Source organism: Schistocerca gregaria, chromosome 3, assembly GCF_023897955.1.
Source record: "Schistocerca gregaria isolate iqSchGreg1 chromosome 3, iqSchGreg1.2, whole genome shotgun sequence".
NCBI lineage: Eukaryota > Metazoa > Arthropoda > Insecta > Orthoptera > Acrididae > Schistocerca > Schistocerca gregaria.
Genome location: NC_064922.1, coordinates 343618109 through 343636841, shown reverse-complemented (window position 1 = coordinate 343636841; position 18733 = coordinate 343618109). Strand labels below are relative to the sequence as shown.

The window sequence follows — 18733 nt, the reverse complement described above, 5'->3', positions numbered from 1 at the left end:
CGAGCGATGCACAGTCTTCTCACCGACCTTTTTCGTAGCATACCAATGAAATAACCGCCAATATGTACTATTTGAACAGCAGTGAATAAAACAGCTTAGTTTATTATTTCAAGGGTGGTAAATATTCATACCAATGAATCAGGAGAAAAAATTATATGCTGGTTCTAGTGGTACATATATCTGTCATTGTTATTTAAAGGGTTCGTCGGATTAGACTTTTATATAAGCATATAGACATTTTTGTAGATCGTGTTTGTACTTAGGTTCGTTGTAATTTTCTGCGATTCTTAGTGCACAATCAGAATTAGGATTTAGGTTCCTGGCTATTCAGTGAAATTATTGCCATTATAATCTGTTTTTATTTGTGTGGGCGTGCGAACGATTAATAAAGCCGTCTCGTCAAAACATCGATTTTGTGTTGCTGACTCCCACTCTGCGATGTGCGTGACATACGAGATGCGTTGCCCCTGGGTGTAGGAGTAACTGAAGGAAAGTAAAGCCAGTGCACATCACAGACGTCAGTACAACTGGTGTTCAGTTATCAGCGGGAAGTGATGGCTACGCAAGATGAGGTTGGAATTGGTGATTTCGTCCTTTTGGACGAAATCACCATGGAAACTTTTATGGAAAACCTTAAAAGAAGGTATGGTATTAAACGTCAAATAAATTAACTGAAATATGTGCATCCTACTTAGTCAGTCAGTTAGTTTGGAAGAGAGGGCGTGGTTTACACCAGTTTCAACAATTTATTGATGCGATATGTTTATACAATTTCGAATTGAAAATACAAAGGATATCCTCAGACAAAGGAGCAGGTGAATGACGAATAAACCCTTCGGCAAAGATTTTTTCCTGTCAAGGTTTCTTTTGTATGAGTCACAGTAAGGCGAGTATTATTCATTCAAATGACATCACCACAGCGTATGAAGAGCCGCCTAAAAGGCAATCGTCACAAATTTCTACCCCCACGGTTCTTTGCGTTTACAGCCTGACTGACAAAAAACCTTGTGACCTATACACTTACGAGGACAAGCGCTCATCGTGAAATTTCTTTCCCTGATAAAAACTAGCGACGATAATAACGTGACTGTGCGCAAAAAATACCTTTTAAATAAGATTTACACCCCTATCGTTGTCAGATCATTTTTCTCCTAGCGGGGGAAAACCTAACGCTTTTGTTGCATTTCAACCCAGAGGAAATATTTTGACGCTGGTTATTTCGAGTAAAGAACTGCATATCCTTGTTACCTTAATATGTGTAATTTGCAAGGCGACAGCAGGTAGAACCTATGCCATTGATGTTATTAGAAAATAAAGAAGGTTTAAGTATCTCTTTCTATGAAAACTATATAAATCCAACGTCAGATGTCATTTTACTGATCGTATGCCATAGACACTCATTGACTTGTTAACTTTGATTCGAAAAAGGAGCCAAAAGTTTAAAATAATGCGTTTTAAACATATTTACAAATGTATTATTTCAGTAAGCCTATTTTGAAGATACATGTTACCTCAGAAATCGTGTCAATTGTTTGCTATGCCACCTGACAAACAGAATATAATTGGCTCTTGCACAGTGATTGTCACAGCGCAATGCAGTTATCAAATTTTGTGTAACTGCCAGTATGAAATTTCAACTATAGCATCCTAGATTTGTTGTATGGTTACTGCCAGTTAATAGGAATTATGCCACACCAACACAAACTGTAAAGATCTTGCAGTGAAGCAATTCATTGGGGCTATGTAATAAGCAAATTTCTATGAGCACATAAGGTCACTCTTTTTTTTTTTTTTTTGTAATCTGTAATGATAAAAATAAAATACTAACTTATAGAAAATTCTTTATTTGCAACCAGTTAAAAGTCACTATGTATATATGGCAAATATTAGAGTGAACAAATTCCCAGACTTCTTTAAATGTTTCCATAGTTCGAGAGATGAATTGGAACACACACACACAAAAAAAAAGGGCATTAAGGAAGCGATGCCAAATGAAGTCTGTAAAGTTATTGTGGCTAGAGTTCCAATGTAAGACGGAAGGAACCTGTGAATTTGTTGCAGAATTACATCAGATCATCACTGCTTCTAAAAAAATGGAACAGTTCTGTTATCATTGTAGTCCATGACAAAAAACCCAAAGAAGTTTCAGTCTGTTGGCATAATGTGGAAGTTATCACCAGCTGCTAGAAAAAAAATATTACTTTTAATTCAAGTATGGAACAAGCTGCCTTAAAAGTAGATACTGCAGTATGAACTTTAAAGCTGTGAACAAAATTAAAGAATGCTGCAACAAGTGTGAATTACTATCAAGTCTTAAATTCATCAATTTTGAGAAGCTTTTGACTTCGTTTCAACAAACAGCCCTCCAGAAACAACACATTGATTAGTGTACTGAATAATGTAAGCCAGTTCTGCAGCTTACATCAGAGTTCATCAGAATATTGGAAAATTTAGAACTGAAGGAAGGAGTCATACAGGGATATAAAACTATTGTAACTATTCTTGGCCATCCTAGAGGATGTTTTCAGATCCTTAAATTGCAAAAATGGAGGAAAACTTTGTAATAGATCATATCTGAAGCATTGGTGTTTTGTGGAATGGCATTGTACTATTGTCTCAAGTGCAGATAAACGTCAACAATGAATGGAAGAACTCAATTGCAAAAGGTCTGAAAGGAGGCCTCGAAGATGATGATGAAGAAGAAGAAATATGATAAAATGTCTAACCAGCCATAGGTACCATTTCAAAAGTGTGTAGTAGGCCCTACTATCCAACACACATTTTCAAGGGGCTTCTTCCAGATTTTATGGCTGTTAATGGCAAAGTGCGGGTTTTCAAATATAAGTTAATTTTCTCTTTGTAAACTCTTTGTATTCCCTGCAATATACTTCCTTTGATTACAGGGATGTTATTTACTGAAGTGAGTGGAATGGTAGACAGTAGTCTTCATTTGAGTATAGGGTGGTTATAATTAAATTTTCGATACTTGAGCCAATGCAGATGTAAAACTATTTACTGCATGAGTACTCAACATTTTATGAATAATGTTCAGACTGTGCGCTGCAGGATTTGCATTGTTAGTAGTGTTGGTGTCATGATACTGGTACGGCAATGTAGGAGGAACTTGGACTCCAAGGAGCAAGGACATGCAGCATGAATGGCACACATTACTATGATGTGCTTCGTCAACACGTGATGCCTTCTCTTTGTGAAAGACATGCTTTGGACACAGTTGTTTTGATGCATGATGGAGCTTCACCTCACACTGCTTGCGAAGTTACCCGGTTACTCAGTAAGACATATGGAGAAAACCAAATCACTGGCCAATCATTCCAAACCACAATGCCACCATAACCACCAGATATGAACCTGTACTCTTTCTGGCTGTGGAGTTGACTGAAAGACAAAGTTTGTCAATGGGACACAAACACATGTTGGAGGATAAAGATGAGCATAGCAAAAGAGGTAACCAAAATTTCATCTGAGATCTTATGGGCAGCTGTAGAGCAGTCTCTAGGGTTGTTCAAGGTTGTCATTGATGCAGGTGGTCATCAAATTTAGTAACACAGTTTGTAACCTGGAATGTAAACAAGATACACAATTGACAAAGGTTACCTTCTCATGTGGAAATTCATGTGCATTTCATAGTGCAAACACAATAATGCCGATTTTCTGTTGTTTCACATATTGATAGGAAAATTGACTGTATGCATTTGTACATGTCCTGATCACTCTTATCTTTCTCTCATGATCCTTATAAAGATGTACGATAATGTCTGCAAAATTCTCACACAATCTTTTTGAATATTGCTTCTCTAAAATTATGCAACTGAGATCAGTGAGAACATTATCGCCTTCTTTTTGCTGAAGTTCTCTGACCATCTGTGATCCACTATTGTACTAAAAAATCAAACAATGGAAAATCCAGAATGGAATAACAACATTATGAAAAGGAAAGCTTGTTACTCTCCATATGGAGGAGATGTTGAATCATAACAGACAGTCGCAACAAAAAGACTGCTATACATTTAAGCTTCTGCCCAAAAGGCTATCTTTTAAAGTAGAAACCAAACACACATTCGTGCTAGCAGAACACACACACATTTAACCACTGTCCTTGTCTACTGGGGCCAGACTGCTAGCAACTACAGATGACTGGAGAAGCATTTAGTAGGTGGTGGGGTGAGGAGGAGGCTGGGGCATGCAGGGGGAGTGATACACTGTAGAGGTGGGAGAGGGTGTAGTGCTGCTTGTGGGAGCATGCAGAAGCCTGGTAGGGACAGGATAGGGCAGCTAGGTGTAGTCGTGATGTTTGATGGGGAGGGGAAGGAGAAGGAGAGTGGAAAAGGAGATAAGTAGAGGGTTGACAGTTAGGGTTTGCACATACCCCCCAGTTCAGGCCAGACCCAGGGAGGGGTAACTACCTTCCCGAATTGCTTATTGGTCCCTCTGTCAGGTGTGACCTGAGGTGTGAACATTCACCTAAGACAGGTGTATATCTTTCTGAAGCCTCCCTCCCCAGTTGGAAGGAGTGTGCCATCGGAGACACTGCCAGTCATGGGGCATTTTCTCACAATGAGCCAATCATCATCTTTACAGTTAATATGTACGAAACATAATTGGAATGAGGCTAACGATTCAAAGACCCTCCAAGCTGCACCACATTTCCTTGTAATTTCACGCACTGAAGACAGTCATTTCTTTGCTAAGGTAAATCAGTTTATTATTCAGAAAGATGTTGATGCAATTCCTAGTCTTGTGAAATCCTGCTCTTGTTTATGCAGTGACACTTCAGTTTTGGAGACTACTTCCGATTCTCAAATACAACAACTACTTGCAGCTTCACTCCTCCATGGTTATCCTGCTCATGTCAAGGCCCATTGAATGCTGAATTCTCCCTGTGGTGTTATTTACACAAGGCTGTTTAATGGTCTGACCAAGACAGAAATCCAGTGTACCTCTCTGATCAGTGTTTCACTTCAGTCCATCGGGTGATGGAAAGGTAGATGCCTCTTTAGTGACCACACACCCTCTTTTTCTCATTTTTCATATAGTGATGCTTCCATCAAAGATCAAAACAGATTGTGAAGTTACCACAGTGAGAGTGTACATTCCGAACTTGATGCGCTGCTACCAGTGTCATCGTTATAACCACACTAGATTTTTGTGTCGACACCCAGCCAAATGTGTAACCTGTGGTAGGGAAGCTCACTAGTGTGACTGTCCACTTTCTTCTCCCCACTGTGTCAACTGCAATGGTGACCATGCAACCTCCTCCCAAGATTGTCCTGTGTATCTTGATGAGAGGGCTGGTCAGGAGATCCAGATTAAGGAAAAAGTGCATTACCCAGTTGCGAACAAGTTGTTGGATAGTTGAAAACTCTGTGGTCTACCATCCGGTACTTACAGTACTGTTCTTGCTGCTTCTCACTCCATGAAGGACTGGCCATTCAGACGTGTTACCTCAAATTCAGCACCGCCGTTGTAAAATCACCCAGTGTCATGGTAGCAACCCCGATTCCTCCTCCAGCTATGCAACAATCCACCATACTTTCGCCTCACGGGGTGAAGTCACCTGCTACACAACCAGCAGGCTGGAAAGAACAGAAGGAATACTTCCACGAAGACTTCCTACGTCCCTCCAGCCACCCAACATCTGAGTCTCCCTCTGCCAACTAGAAAGTCTCCAAGAAGTTAAACAAAGGCAAACTGTGTTCTCCTTCACCTACTCGGAGATCCTCTTCAATGGTGTCGCCACATGATATCCCGCCTGGTCGATGACCACATTGCTGGTGCGCACCGCCAACCATTTTTCTGCCCTGGACTCCACAGACCAACAGAAGGAAATACCGATGCCTCTGTAGATCTTGTGGAGCAGGATCCTCCAGCCTTTGTTCCCTTTAGCAGTGTGTCTTTGAAGGCTGGCACTCAGCAACTGCTGAGGCAACAACACTTCATTAATTCTCTCCTCCCACTTCCTTTCCATGATTCTCCTCCAATGGAACATTCACAGCTTTCGATCCAACAAAGAGGAATTTTAGCAGCTCTTAGAATTGCAGTGTCTGCTTGTTCTCTGCCTCCAGGAAACAAAATTGCATCCTCACACCCATTCTGAGTTCCTGGAATTCCTCCCGGTCTGCTTTGACCTTCCCCCGAGGACAGCATTCCGTCCCAGGGGGGTCATGCTGCTCATCCAGAATGATGTTCATACTCAACCCATCTCCCTGACTACCTGGCTTCAAGCTGTTGTGGTTCACCTTTTCCTTCCTTTCTTTCCCTTTTTCCCTTTGTACCATTAACAACCCTCAGTCATTCGGTGCCACCAGGGTAGACTTCCTCAAGCTTATTGGGCAACTCCCTCACCCCTTTCTGCTGCTCGGAGAATAATGTGCATCGTCCCTTTTAGGGCTCTCCCAGAACCTGTCTGAGAGGTGTCCTCTTTGCTGACCTTCTCGCTCAATTTAACCTCATCTGACTTAACATGGGATCACCCACATTCCTTTCAGACTCCACGCACCCTTATTTGCATTTAGACCTCTTCTTCTGCACTGCCCAGCTCGCCCATTGTCTCGAATGGTCCATTCTCTCTGACATGTACTCAAGTGACAATTTCCTATGTGCTATCCATTTGCTGACTCCTACCCCACCTATCTGCACACCCAAATGGCAGCTTTCTAAGACTGATGACTGGCAACTTTCGACGATCCAGACTTCCCCAGTTGTGATGACCAGGTAGAATGTCTTATGAAAGTTATCCTTACGACCGCAAAACATGCCATTCCGCGCACTTCCTCTTTACTGCACCATGTCCTGGTCCTTTGGTGGACTGAGGCATGCTGTGGTGCCATTTTTGTGCGGAGACATACTCTTCGCGTTTTTAACCATTGTCCTGCATTCATTATAAACAGTTGCATGCACAGTGTCGTCGTGTTGTTCTGTGTACCAAAGAAGCTAGCTGGATTTCATTTACTAGTTCTTTTAACAGTTCCACTCCCTCTACCACTGTGTGGGCCAACCTCCGATGGCTCTCTGGGACCGAGGTTCATTCCCCAATTTTCAGTCTGACGGTAGCAGATGATGTCATAGTGGACCCTATTGCTATCTCCAACACATAGGGCCACTATTTTGTGGAGATTTCAAGCACCTTCCACTATCACCTTGCCTTTCTCTATCGGAAATGAGTGGAAGAGGTTCAGGTGATACTCTTCTCTTCTCAGAATTGTGAATGCTACAATGCCGCCTGTACTATGAAGGAGCTAGATCATCCTCTTGCTTCCTCCCGATCCTCTGCCCCAGTGCTGGACGAAGTTCACATTCAGATGTTGCAGAACCTCTCTCTTGTGGGCAAGCACTTTCTCCTTCATACGTAGAATCATATCTGGGCAGAGGGCACGTTTGCAATACGCTGTCATGAGGCCACTGTCATACCCATACCTAAGCCTGGTAAGGACAAACGTTTTCCTTCTAGTTACCGTCCCATTTCTCTCACCAGCTGTGTTTGCAAGGTGATGAAATGTATGACTCGTGCCTGGCGGGTATGGTGGCTCGAGTCTCGCAATTTACTGACCACTGCACAGCATGGCTATCGAGTGCGCCATTCTGTTGACCACCTTATCACCACGTCAACCCGTGTCGCGAATGGTTTTCTGCAGAAATACCAGACTGTGGCTGTGTTTTTCGAAAGTATGTGGGGTTCTTCCTTGTTGGACACCTTTATCCATGAAAATGGTGTGCCTCAGGGTTCCATCATGAGTGTTGTACTCTTTGTTATCACTGTTAACCCTATTATGGCCTGTATCCTGCTGAGCATCTCTTCCTCCCTTTTCGTTGATGATTTTGCCATCTATTGCAGTTGTTCACGGACTTGTTTCATTGAGCAGCATCTTCAGCAATGTCTCGAACATCTTTACACATGGAACATTGACAATGGTTTTTACTTTTCCACTGACAAAACCATTTGTATGAATTACTGCCGGTGCAATTGGTTTCTTCGACCATCTTTACGTCTGGGGCCTGTTGCTCTCTCTTTCATTGAAACTACGAAGTTCCTGGGACTCACGCTCAATAGGAAACTTTCTTGGTCCTCCCATGTGTCTTACCTGGCTGCCCGCTGTATGCACTCCCTCAGTGTCCTAAGTGTCCTCAGCGGTACTGCCTGGGGAGTGGATCCGACCACCCTTCTCCATTTGTGCCGTCCCTTGTCCGTTCGAAACTAGACTATGGGTGTTTCGTTTATGCAACAGCACATCTGTCCATCTTACGCCATCTCAGTACAATCCTCCATTGTGGCATCCGTTTGGCCACTGGCGCCTTTTCCACTAGCTCGGTTGAGAGTCTGTATGCAGACGCTACCGAACTACATCTGTCATACCACAGTGACTTCCTCCTCAGCAGCTGCTGTTTGTCTGCCAAGCCTGGCCACCTATCCTATGATGCCTCCCTCAGTGAGCCCTTTGACCGCCAGTATGGGGCATTTCTCTCTTCTCTGTTACCTCCTGGAGTTTGCTTTTGGCTCTTGCTCCAGCAGTTTAACGTCATACTACCTGATACTTTCTTGATGGGTATGAACCCTTCACCACCTTGGCTTTGTGCGGCAGCCCATGTTCATCTTGGCCTTAATTCACTTCCTGAGGACACTACTCCAGCCTTGTTGTATCGTCATAAGTTTCACAAACTTTGCATGAACTTCATGATAGTACCTTTGTGTCCACTGGTAGCCTTTTGGACTGACTGTGGTGTTAAGTGTGCCTTTGTCAGTGGCACAGACATTTTTTCGTATCTGATTCTGGAACACTGCTCAGTATTTACAGCAGAGCTCTTCGCCTTGTATCAGGCCATGCAGTACATCCAGAGACACAGGCTTCTCAGTTGCTTTATATGCTCCAACTCTCTCTGTGCCGTACAGAGCCTCTATGTGCTGCACACTGTCCATCCCTTAGTGCAGCAGGTCCAGGAAAGCTGTCACTTGCTCACTCTTGATGGAACCATTGTGATGTTTATGTGGGTTCCTGGTCACATTGGTCTGATGGAAAACGAGGACACTGATGCTGCTCCCAAGGTAACTTAGCCCACTAATTCTTCCATTTGCCCCAATGATCTCTGTGTTGCTATCTGTCAGCAGGTGACGTCACTTTGGCATCACCACTGGTCCTCCCTTCATGGGTACAAGCTCTGGGAAATTAAACCTCTCCCAGCAGCCTGGATGACCCTCCTCTCAGCACTCTTGCTCTGAGGAGATCTTTTTAGCTAGGGTTGCGTGGTGATCCCCAATCACTTTGCGTTGATTACTCTCAACCTTTGATGGTTCACCATTTCCTGAGGGAATGTCCTTTTTTAACCACTTATGTTCCAATTTATGTTTACTGGCTGTTTTAGCAAATGATACATGGACGGTCGACAATGTTATATTTTTTACCTGTTGTAGCAATATGGTGAAGTATGTTTAATCTTTATTCCTCTGTGCCGTATTTTGTGGACCTTTCTCCAAATTATGTTTTTAGCTGTCTTTTCTTTTGTCTATTGGACTTAACGTGTAGTCACTTTTAACTCCTTTTTTTTTTTGTTCAGCAGTACTGACATAGGCGTGTATGACCCTCGTTGTTTTTGCGACCTAAAACAGGACATGTCAGACCTATCAACCACTATCAATACCTCCACTTCAACAGCAGCCACCCATTCCATACCAAGAAGTTCCTTCTGTACAACCTAGCCACCTGTGACCATCGCCTCTGTAGTGACGAGCATACCCCTCTAAATATACCAAGGGTCTCTTTGAGACCTTCACAGATTGAATTACGCTCCCAATTTTGTGTGGGAACAGATCTCCTGTGCCTTGTCTGTCCAATCACCTACCACTTCCCGCATTTCTGCCATCTGGGCAAAGAGGAGCACTCCCCTCGTGACTTGGTACCACCAAGGACTGGAGCAACTGAATCAGGTTCTCCGCCAGGGTTTCGACTAACCTTGTCATGTCTTGAAATGAGGAATATCCTACCTACCGTCATTTCCATCCCTCTCACAGTATATACTGATACTCACTGAACCTATGCAATATTCTTGTCCATCTCTACTCCGCACCTGCCCCCAACCCTTTGCTTCATGGCTCATACCCGTGCAATAGACCTATATGCAATACCTGCTTATACATCCTCCCATCACCACCACCTACTGCACTCCGGTCACAGGCAAGACCTATCACATCAGAGGCAGGGCTACCTGTGAAAGCAGTCATGTGATCTGCAAACTAAGCTGCAACCATTGTGCTGCTTTCTGTGTGGGCATGAAAACCAACAAGCTGTCTGTCCTAATTGTAGGGCATAAACTTTGTCACAATTCATGAAACGTTCCAAGCTATTATGCTATGTTCGAATGGATTTTGCATTTAAAGCCAACTTTTTGTCCCCATCTGCAGGGGACATTTTCAAGGGGTATCGTAGCTTCTTTGAGTGTCCAATTCACATCCTGGCTCACTACTGACTGCAGCAAAATTTGCTTTATGTGTGCTTCTACGATGTGGTGTATGTCACATGTTCTGACTACCCAATTGCAGTTCGTCGTCGTCGAGTGCCGTTGTCTGCTGTTGCTATCAAACCCTGGTGGAAGACTGGTATATATCTCATTCAGCACCAGGATCCAAATATCATTCAATTTCACACTCTCCTCCTTCCTATTGAAATTTGTGTGGCATTTTACAATTTCTGTAGCCTCTCTGCATAACCTTTTGTCATATCCTCTTGTGGCTGCCAGTATTTGAGTCCTTTCAGAATGGGTGTAATGGTCTCCTAGCTGCAAAGCATGTTCTGCAACAGTTGATTAGCCAGTCTCCCCCTTTTACAAATGCCCTCATGCTCCTCTAGTAGTCCGGGTGCTAATGACCATTGCAGTTTTTTTTTTTTTTTTTTTTTTTAAAAAAAAGCCCCTCTAGTTGTTTTTCAACCATTATTGTTGTAGACCCTCTTACAGCTCACCGCAACTACATGGAATCATGCAAATTCCTGTCTTTTTTCAGTCATTTGCAAGCAATTTTGGTGAGTTTTAGATGATCTTGTATTTTCCAGATGGGTTTGTAGCAAGAGGACATATTAGATAGTTTTGATGCAGTATCACTATTTTCTATGGCTCCACTCAGTGAGGTGTTGCAACAGCTGGATCAGATTTTTCCTTCCGATATGGCAGACCTGTTTATATATTGCCCCACAACCGCTTATTTCAAGTGGAATGATGAGGTTTTATGAAAAGACAGATGACTATAGGGAGCCCCTAAATCCCAGTTATAGCAAATTTCTTTATGGAGAAATTCGAGGAGCAGATATTGGAAATTGCCAGCAAGGAACCAGGTATTTAGCTCTGGTACATAGGTGATAACATTTGTTTTGTAGAGGCATGGCAGAGAGGAACTAGCTTGTTTCCACAAGCTCAATGGCATTAATCTAAAGATGCAGTTTACCATGGAGGAGGAGGCGGCAGGCATAAGATTAAATTTTCCTGATGTGCTAGTTATGAAGAAGTAAGATGTTAGCCTAGGCCACACATTTTACTTAAAGCCCATGCACATAGACAATTACCTACACCATGCTTCAAATAACCATGCACATGAAAATGAGGCATCATAAAAACATTGGCAGATAGACCAAGGAATACCTGTGAACCAGAGTTGCTTTATGCAGAATTAAAACATCTCATCAATGCAACGTTCAGAAATGGCTGTTTGTCTGCTGAAGTAAAAAGAGCATTTAAGACCAATGTGCAGAAATCATTGTGATGTGCAAGCACCTGTGAAATCGAAAGTTTTCCTGCCTTTCATTAAGGATTGAAAAAGAAGGAAAAACCATTGCAGGAATCTACAGACCCACCTGGAATATGCAAGAGCATCTGAAATTGGTCAAGAATGCATGCAAACTGCCGGAAAAGCAGGAATTTATAGGATTCCGAAGTAAAATGCCCCATAGATTTCAGTAGAAAGGAGGGGGGCATGAAATTTAATGGCATTTGGAACCCAGTACTGAAGATGATGCCCTCCAGCTTTGGATGATAGCAACAGCGGACAGTTGATAACAGCTAATAGCACTCGGATATTCAAACCATATGACATAACGCCTCAGTGTGAAAGCACATGTAAACAGAATTTTGCTGCAGTCAATAGTGAGCCAGGATTTGAATCACACACTGAAAGAAGTTACGATCCCCCTTGAAAATGTCCTCTGCAGATGGGGACGAAATATTGCCTTTAAATGTGAAATCCATTTGACTGGCGTAGTAGCTTGGAACATTTTATTAATTGTGAAGCTGTCTGTCTGCTTGAATGGCCACTGACAAACTATGACCAAGAGGCAGCTGGACCACCCAGTTGCTGAACATGTGCCCAACATGTGCTTCACTTCAATCAGTGTTTCACAGGTTGTACAATCTGGATCCTTCCTACCAATAACAGCTTTTTCAAAATTTGGGAACTCTCCCATCAATATATCTATTAGTCCTGTAACCCTCTGGTTTCAACCTTCACTAGCAGTCCCTTGACCCTACCATATCCCTGCATGCTCCCACAAACAGCACTACAACCTCCCACACCCATACCTTGTTCTCTCTTCCCTCCCAACCCCAGCCTGCTCCTTACCCCCACCACCCGTGGATTATTTCTCTCATCAGGCCCAGATGCTCGCAGTCTGGCCTCAGTGGTGAAGTGTGCACGAGTTGTGCTTGCATGAATGTGTGTGTGTTTTCTGCTTAAGAAGAAGGCCTTTTGGCTGAAAGCTTAAATGTGTAGATGAATGGGTTATGTTAACCTATTACATCTCTAAATTCATTCAATATTTGCTGTAGTGCCTACTTAATAACACCTCCAAACTTGGGGGCAGTTTAGTAGAATTGGTCAAGCAGGTGTCCTGCATGTCATTTCTTTTACAGGTGCATAGAACTTTTTCAGAACTCTTTTATTAAACTGAAATCTGCTGTAACCATGTATGTACCCCTTGGATATGTGCCACTGCACCAGGTCACCATATCATGATACACTGAATATTCCACCAGTGGCAACTGTGCAGGCCAGTCACCAGAGACCACCTGTGGTGGGCCATATGACTTGTGCCCATGGTACAGCAGATGCCGAGCTGTCTGCTGAAGCCCTCCTCTTTATAAGCCCAGTTCAGCAGACACTCACTCTCATATTGTGTTCCTACTTATTGTCAGCTACTGCTTATATCAGTACCAGGATTTTTTTCTATGTTTGTATCTACGTTCTCAACTGTGGTTCGCATGTATAATAAAATTTGGTTCATTATGATTTTGCTGTTGTTCGTGTCTTAGAATACAGTACAATTACTGATAAGTGTGGTGGTTACTTCTGCGTGCTCAGTCTATTTGGCTGGTCCTGTGGTTCCTCTGTCTACGGAGTGCTCCAGTCTCTCCTTAAACAGCAACAGGCTCTTACAGTTGCTAATATGAACTTGTCAGCCACATTGACTGTGGAGGCTTCCATGCATTCCTGCCACCCTTTTCCCCAAATGATCATGAAGCCATGAAAGGCTGGGAGGTTTATGAGACGTGTCTTCGGCAACACTGCCACACTTTGTCGCTGATAAGACTAGCATAAGGCATTGTTCTTTTCCTGGATTTCTCCTTGGGTCTACCAGTTATTGTGCTAGTTAGCCCCTCTCCAGGAACCTGTGAGACTTTTGTTTGACAAAAAGTGTAAGTTATTGTCAGATTATCACTGCAAATCCATGGATGTCATTGCAGAGTGTGTAGAATTGTGTAATTATCCTACTGGGCTTGCGTGGCTGAACTCCACACCCATCAATCAGTCAGTTTGTTACAGATACTACTCATGATTTCTGTGCTGATTCAATGGCCCATGATGCCGTCATTCAGTTGGCTCCTGACAAAGAGCTGCATCATTGTGAATTATAGTGTGAGGCTCTAATCTTTGGACTGAGCGAGGTGGCGCAGTGATTAGGCACTGGACTCGCATTTGGGAGGATGACGGTTCAATCCCACGTCCGGCCATCCTGTTTTAGGTTTTCCGTGATTTCCCTGAATCACTCCAGGCAAATGCCGGGATGGTTCCTCTGAAAGGGCACGGCTGACTTCCTTCCCCATCCTTCCCTAATCCGATGAGACCGATGACCACGCTGTCTGGTCTCCTTCCCCAAACCAACCAACCAACCATCTAATCTTTGGCTGAAGTGTTAAATATTGGTAAGTCTTTCGAGGTATCTCTGCTTGTGATCAGATTGAGGTTTGGTCCCCTCAGGGCCTCAGCATTCGTTTGCTGTGTATGGGCTTGGTGACCCCAGGGATCCTTAGATGGGGATTGGTAAGTGCCACCAGTCCTCTGTCACTGTAAGCTCCGAGCATGCTTCAGTGAGCACCGTTCAGCATGGTAGTGGGACCTTGTGTGTCACAGGGAACAGGGATCTTGGCTTGACCACCCAGATCACGAGGATGGTGCGAACTTCTACCAATAAAACCCTCTATTTCAAGGTGTGCTGCACATTAATGAGGTGCATGGTTATTGAGTTGGACTGTCATTAGCGGGCAACCTCTGGGAAATCTGCCACACCTCAGATGTGTATGGCTTACCTAGGCACTTGGGACTCTGTCTATGTGGGCTTTTATATCCCTAGCTGCTCATGGGACCAGCATGGGTCCTTTGAAATCTTCTCTTCCTCCTCCCAACGGAAAGGGTGGCCCACTGATAGCTACCAAAACCCTATCAAACAAGAGGGCTCGTGTAGACAGTCCTCCAGACTTGGGCTTTACACAGTGTCTGTCAGTATTAACATAACACAAGCTGGTGACCAGAATGCGTTTCTTAGAATTAAATGGAGAGAAGGGAGCTTTGAGAAAGTTTCACCATTTTACACACAAAAAGGATTAGAGGGAATTGCTGGAAACTTAAAATCTGTCAAGCACTTGTGATCGGGACCCTTTTGTTGGAAACATCCAATTTCCAAAAAGAGAAGAACATCCAAAAAGGCTCAGTGCCTCGGGGAGTATACAGTAGAAAGTGAACAGCACAACACTATAGCAAAGGTGTTGTGACTTGCAGGGATCTGTTTGACATTCCCCAAGAAGAACTGAAAGCTGTGTAGTCCCAGGAAGGCATTGTTGATGTACAGAACATAATGAAATGGATGGTTGGTGATTACGTTAAATCAGGCCCATTTATAATGACTTTCAGCAGCATGAAACTTCCAGAGCATGTTAAGGCTGTTTCCTCTGCCTCAGCATATAGCCTTATTTTCCTAAACCGATGCACTGTTTTACACGCACTTTAAGCACACCATGTCAGGTTGTAAGGGAGCAAAAACTTGTACCAAATGTAATAAGACTGACCATGAAGGTGTTGGATGTGCATCTCCTCCAAAGTGTGTAAACTAATTGGGCGATCAACCTGTCTGGAGTAGGGACTGCAGTGTCTTTCCTGAAGAAAAGAAAATGCAGCAAATTAAAATGACTAAATGTATTTCATATGGAGAGTCCAAAACAATCTATAAGGCCATGAAGCCCTTGAAGCTTGCTACCTCCTTTCTGTCTGATCTTAAACATCCTTTTCAGAAGGCTGATGCTGCTACCCAAACAGAGGTTGCTAGTGTCTGCACTAGCACCTGCGTTTGCCAGTGCACTTGTGCCACTGCTATTCCTTCAAAGATTACCACCAAAACGTCAGGCAAGTCTGTTGTCGCTAATGTTGCAGAGCTCCCTGCAACTCCAAAGGTTCAGTCTGGTCTACCGTCCAGCGGTGCCACTACCATTGCCATTGTTTTGGCTCCGAAGCATACTCAGGGCAAAAATCAAAGGTCAAGCATCCACTGCTGACAGGATCAAGAAGTAAACAGTCCAGTGATGTTGACATTCTATCATCTAACGTTTCTCTTGAATCTTCAGTAGCTGTAGTGGAGCATGATGTCACACTGGGGCAATCATCTCGCCCAGAGACTGAGTCCCTGCCCATTACGGGCTCCCGTACCTGGCTTAAAGACAGGGTGATAGTGCAACCCCAAGATAGATAGCTCTCATATTACAGTCGAACATTAATGGGTTCAGGACACATGTGGAGGAACTGAAACTGCTAGAACAGGAATGCCCTCTGTGCACCAGTGTTTACAAGAAACACATTTTAAAGCCACTGACACCTCTGCTCTGTACCCTTCACGGAAAGGATGATCTGACTGGTGCTGGAGGATCACGGTTTGCTCACTCTATCTCCCTCCACAATATGTGATCAACTATTGAGACTCTCATAGATCTTGTGGACCAACTCCCACAGCCTTTTCTCATACTGGGAGACTTCAATGGCCTTCATGTTTTGTGCGGCTCGACCTCTACTTGCCCTCAAGGTCGAGTTTTAGAGAGCCTCATGACCTCTCACGATCTATGCATCCTCAACACAGGTACTCACATTCACTTCTGTGCTGCTATTGAGTCATTCTCAGCCATTGACCTATCTTTCAATTCTCCAGCCCTCACAGGCTCTTTCAATGAGAGGTCATTGATGACCTCCAGTCCTGTGACCATTTCCCACTCCACATTCACCTATTGGATGGGGTACTACCTGAAGAGAAGCCACCATCTCATGATGGTCAGCTAGGCTAACTGGATGCTGTTTAGCCAGTTGCCTGTGTTTGAACATTGCAACCAGAGTGGGAGGATCATATCACACAAGTGATTCATCATGCCACTGACTTATCCATCCCAAAATCCTCAGGTCATCTTAGGAAGCAACCTGTATCTTGTTGGACCAATGAGTGCCGTTCAGTGATATGGGACAGGTGTGTGGCTCATCGACGATTTAAAAGCCGCCCTGTAGCAGACGACTTCATAGCCTTTCCAGTTGTGAGAGCAAATTCCTGTCTGTTTAAGGAGAGCAAGAAAAGGTCATGGCAAGCATTTCTGGACACTATCAATCGTTCCACTTGTTCTACGAAAGTATGGGAAGCCATCAGGAGGATTTCTGGTTAACAGAGTCGTTCACTAATAGCAGCTGTGCAGACACAGGGATGCCTCCAAACAGTGCCCAGAGATATCGCTCAGATCTGGACCCTATCAATCACTCCACTTCTTCTACAAAAGTATGGGAAGCCATCAGGAAGATTTCTGGTTAACACAGTCGTTCACCAATAGCAGCAGTGCCGACACAGGGATGCCTCCAGACAAAGCCCAGAGATATCGCTCAGACCTGATGGAGAATTTTGCACAAACTACTGCAAATGCCAGCTGTGATCCAGTGTTTTGTCACTACCGTGTGACTGTAGAGAGGGGGAAATTGGACTTTAGAGTCAACGATTCTGAGAATTACAACTACCCTTTCTCCATGGGGGAGCCAGAATCGGCTTTGTCTGAGACTCATGATAGTGCACCCGGTCACAACCATATCCATTACTGAATGCTTAGACATTTGCCAGCAGTGTCAAAAGAAAGCCTCCTTGACTGTTTTAATCTTATATAGCAGACAGGGAACTTCCCCAACTTGTGGAGAGAGGCAATTTTGATACCTCTTCCCAAACCAGGAAAGGACCACATGTGTTAGTAGTTATCGGAATATAACCTTAACGAGCTGTGTAGGAAAGGCCCTAGAGCAAATGGTTAACTGTTGTCTGGTCTGGTTGTTAGAGACCAAGCAACTCCTTAGCCACTCTGAGGGTGGATTTTGAAAATTTCGGTCCACTGTTGACAAGCTGACCCTGCTAGAGGCCACTATTCAGCAGGCTTTCCTACATAGTCATCACTGTATTTGTATATTTTTCACTACCAGTAAGGTGTACGATACTACTAGAAGACACTGTAGTCTCGCACAAATGCATTAATATGGGGGTTTCGTGGCCATCTCCCCATCTTCACATGATCTTTACTGTCTTAGTAGTATTTTAAGACCAGAGTTGGTGACTCAGTGTCAGATTGTTTTGAGCAGGGGAATGGTGTCCTTCAGGGCAGTGTTTTAGGTGACACCCTCCTTGCTGTAGACATAAACAGTATCATGTCTATGGTAGGGGGTCCTGTACAGTGCTCCTTATTTGTGGACAATTTTACTGTTCACTGTTCCTTTTCCAGTGTTGCAAAAGTGAGCCATCAGTTGCAACTTAACAGTGCGGAGGATAGAGGAATGGGCTGCAAAGATGGGGTTTCAGTTTTCTGCATTGTGTTTTTAATTTACCTGCCTTGCACATGAGGGCACCATCCTAAATTTTAGTGATTCATTGAGGTTTCTGGACCTCATTTTTTACTCCAAATTGCCACAGTTGCCACACCTGAGAGGCCTGAAAGCAAGAATCCTGAAGGCACTGAATATCTTAAAGTACCTCAGCCACGGGCACCTCAACCTCCTCCAGTAGTTTTATAGGGCTTTCAGGTATTTATGGCTCGACTGTAGGTGCGCAGTTTATGGGTTGGTGAGCCTTTCTTATTTGAAGATCATTGACACTGTCCACCATTAGGGGCTTCAGCTGGCCATGGGTGCTTACAGGACCAGTCCCATACCCGTTCTCTGTGCTGAGGCTGGGGAACTGCCACTTACCAGCCAGCAGCAGCTCCTCATGGGGCATCAAGTGTGTAAGTTCCTCACAGCTCCAACTTCACCTGCACATCATATTGTTGCTCGTCCGCCTCTGGAACACCTTTTTTCCAACCGTCCATCAGCCACAATGCCATTTGGGATCCACATGCAGCATGTGCTGGAGTTGTTCAGTGTGGAGCATGTACAACCTCAAATCCAGTGTTTTAACTGTCAGCAGCCCTG

General features: G+C 43.9%; 1 protein-coding gene across 2 annotated transcripts in view; it reads left to right on the top strand.

Annotated features, from left to right (window-relative positions):
- The first annotated feature begins 33 nt into the window (after nt 1-33).
- Nucleotides 34-18733, top strand: part of LOC126354822 (unconventional myosin ID) — a 140925-nt gene continuing 122225 nt past the window's right edge. For both annotated transcript variants that reach the window (XM_050004764.1, XM_050004765.1), the window contains exon 1: nt 34-643. In XM_050004764.1, the coding sequence (XP_049860721.1) occupies nt 555-643 (89 nt within the window). In that variant the 5' untranslated portion in view covers nt 34-554. The remainder of the gene's footprint in view (nt 644-18733) is intronic.